Source organism: Nematolebias whitei, chromosome 19 (genome assembly GCF_014905685.2).
Source record: "Nematolebias whitei isolate Nwh7 chromosome 19, NemWhi1, whole genome shotgun sequence".
Classification (NCBI taxonomy): Eukaryota; Metazoa; Chordata; class Actinopteri; order Cyprinodontiformes; family Rivulidae; genus Nematolebias; species Nematolebias whitei.
In genome coordinates, this window is record NC_056516.1 from 7,787,153 (window position 1) to 7,789,415 (window position 2,263).

Sequence of the window (2,263 nt, forward strand, 5' to 3'; positions counted from 1 at the left end):
AAACTTTCTCTCTCTAAATATCGTTTTACATATTTTTATTTCTCAGTTGTGTGACTGCATGGAATAGAGATGAAAAGTAAATGTTTGCTCATTCCCCCTCTTCTCTCCAGTCATAGTGCTTTTATTTTGAAAGGACGCCCGCGTTGATCTGCTGTTTGTCAGGTCACTTTGACCAAACCGCCCGGGAGGAGGAGGGCAGTCCCTGCTTTTATTTTTATTTTCCTGTCGGCCTCTGAGGAGCAGAAAAACAAACTCGGAGCTTCGAGACAAACACGCACGTCTGTTGGTGTGACGCGGGGGAACTGCAGGCGCGCGCCTCATGTGATCTCCTTCACTTTATTTTCTCCCCATTATTGTTAAAAAGGGGAAGGGCTGCGCTAAGAACAATTGAACAACAAGTTCGGCGGATGCGCACTTTACGCACAGACTGCGCGCGCCGTGAAACTGACATGTTGGATCACCTCGAAAGTTTGCGTGAACTCCAGCTCTGTGGCTTCGGTTCCCCTCCTGGTGTCAGCTCTTCTGTGTCATCATGAGTCTCGGCTGGAAATAAAGAGCGTCCCAACTTTTCTAAAGGAAACCAGGAGGAGCAGCATGGGGGCCAAACAGAGCGCCCCGGCGCTCGACGGCAGGACTCGCGCTTACTCCAGCTCCGACCTCCCCTCTGGAAACTCTGGCGCAGCTGAAAGGATCGCGGGCTTCAGGTACACAAATGGACCGGACGGGCCCCGGATTCGGTACACGGGCGGCGGAGGGCCCACCAGCTCCGGGATGAGTATCCCCGCGGGCGGAAGGTCCGAGTCCCACAATCAGAGCCTCGACGGCACAGACGGTGATGAGGAGCAGCTGGGGGGCCCTGAGGCACACAGACTCCTCATAGGGTCCCTGCCCTCTCACCTGTCCCCTCGCCTGCTGGGAGGTAAGACACCCCAGGGACCCCCTCAAAAAGGAGAGGGGCTATTGCGCAATACTTTGATAACATCGTTATCTCCTTGTGAGCTCTGCAACATTATTTAAGTTTTGTTTTCTGTATTCGTTATCTCCCCCTCCCCTCCCCCATCATCTCTGTCTCAGTTTTTATGCCTCCAGGCTCTCAACTTCAGCTCATGCAGGATGTCAGATGCTTTGACATGTCAGCACATGTTGGTATTTTTCCATGTGACATGTGATACCTGGCACATGTTTCATATCTGATGACTTGGAGGCCTTGTTCTGCAGCCACAGGTGGCTCCGCTGCCCTACGAGCCTCCTATTTGTTGTTGTTTCTTTTTTTCAAGGGAAGAGTGCCCCATGTAGGTCACCAGATAAGAGCTTCCTGCTGGTTACACATTGCCTAACAGAAACACACGCACGCACGCGCACACAAACTTCCTGAATCGGCAAGTTTAGCTGTTTCTAAACATCTCCAGATCAGACCACAACAAAGCCGGAGTCGAAGCGACACAACGGGAGCGTATAAACGCTTTCAGTTCAACCGCACACGTCATGGTTTCATGAGAGGATCAGCAAAAGTGTTTTGATCCTCCCTCCGCTCTCTTTCTAATTTCTTGTAAAGGTAACGAGGAAGTCTAATCGCTGATAGCCTCATCAACAACCTTTGGTCGTGGCAGTCATGTGACTGAGGCGCTGCGCTGGGTTTGGAGCCTCCACACTTTTTTACAAACACATGACACAAACATGGATGGCAGCTGCTGCGATAACTGTCAGCTGCACATGTGATGCATTTATTTACCCCTTTTAGGTGGAGCGTTCAAGAGGTCACTTTATCTCAGGCCACGCAGCTTCTGACCGATATCTGAACCTTTCTTGGTGTCACCACTGAGCAGCTCCACATCCTCACGTGTGTATCAATAAAAAAAGGTCCCACCAGGATCTTCATGTTTTTGTTTCTTTCCGCAGGGTTCCACTGCCCGGTGTGCTCCAAGTACATGGCGGCGGATGAGATCGAGAAGCACCTGCTCCTGTGCTTCAGCAAAACTCGCCTCACTTATAACAGTAAGGTTGGGGCGTGTGACGGCGTGGCACGACTCTGAACGACTTGTCTTCGTATAGGAAGCTCTTGCGTCACTTCTAGTTTAGAAATATTTGGTAAAGCTCAAAAGAGGTGCAGAAACCAAAGTGAGACGCTTGTCCTCTTTAAACGGAACAGTAACAAAGTTGGCTGGTTAGGTTTTCAAACACCAAGAAACGTTTGCCAAGAAGTAAACAATTTTCATAAATACATATTTCATATTAAGACTGTTGCGTTGTCATATGCCTTAGC

The 2,263-nt window shown here is 49.9% G+C and overlaps 1 protein-coding gene across 1 annotated transcript; it reads left to right on the plus strand.

The window, feature by feature from the left end:
• The first annotated feature begins 189 nt into the window (after window positions 1–189).
• Window positions 190–2,033, plus strand: LOC119426051 (E3 ubiquitin-protein ligase znrf2). Its single transcript, XM_037693609.1, has 2 exons — window positions 190–919; window positions 1,900–2,033. The coding sequence occupies exons 1-2, from the start codon at window positions 595–597 to the stop codon at window positions 2,031–2,033; spliced, it is 459 nt and encodes a 152-aa protein (XP_037549537.1). The 5' UTR covers window positions 190–594.
• Window positions 2,034–2,263: the final 230 nt, after the last annotated feature.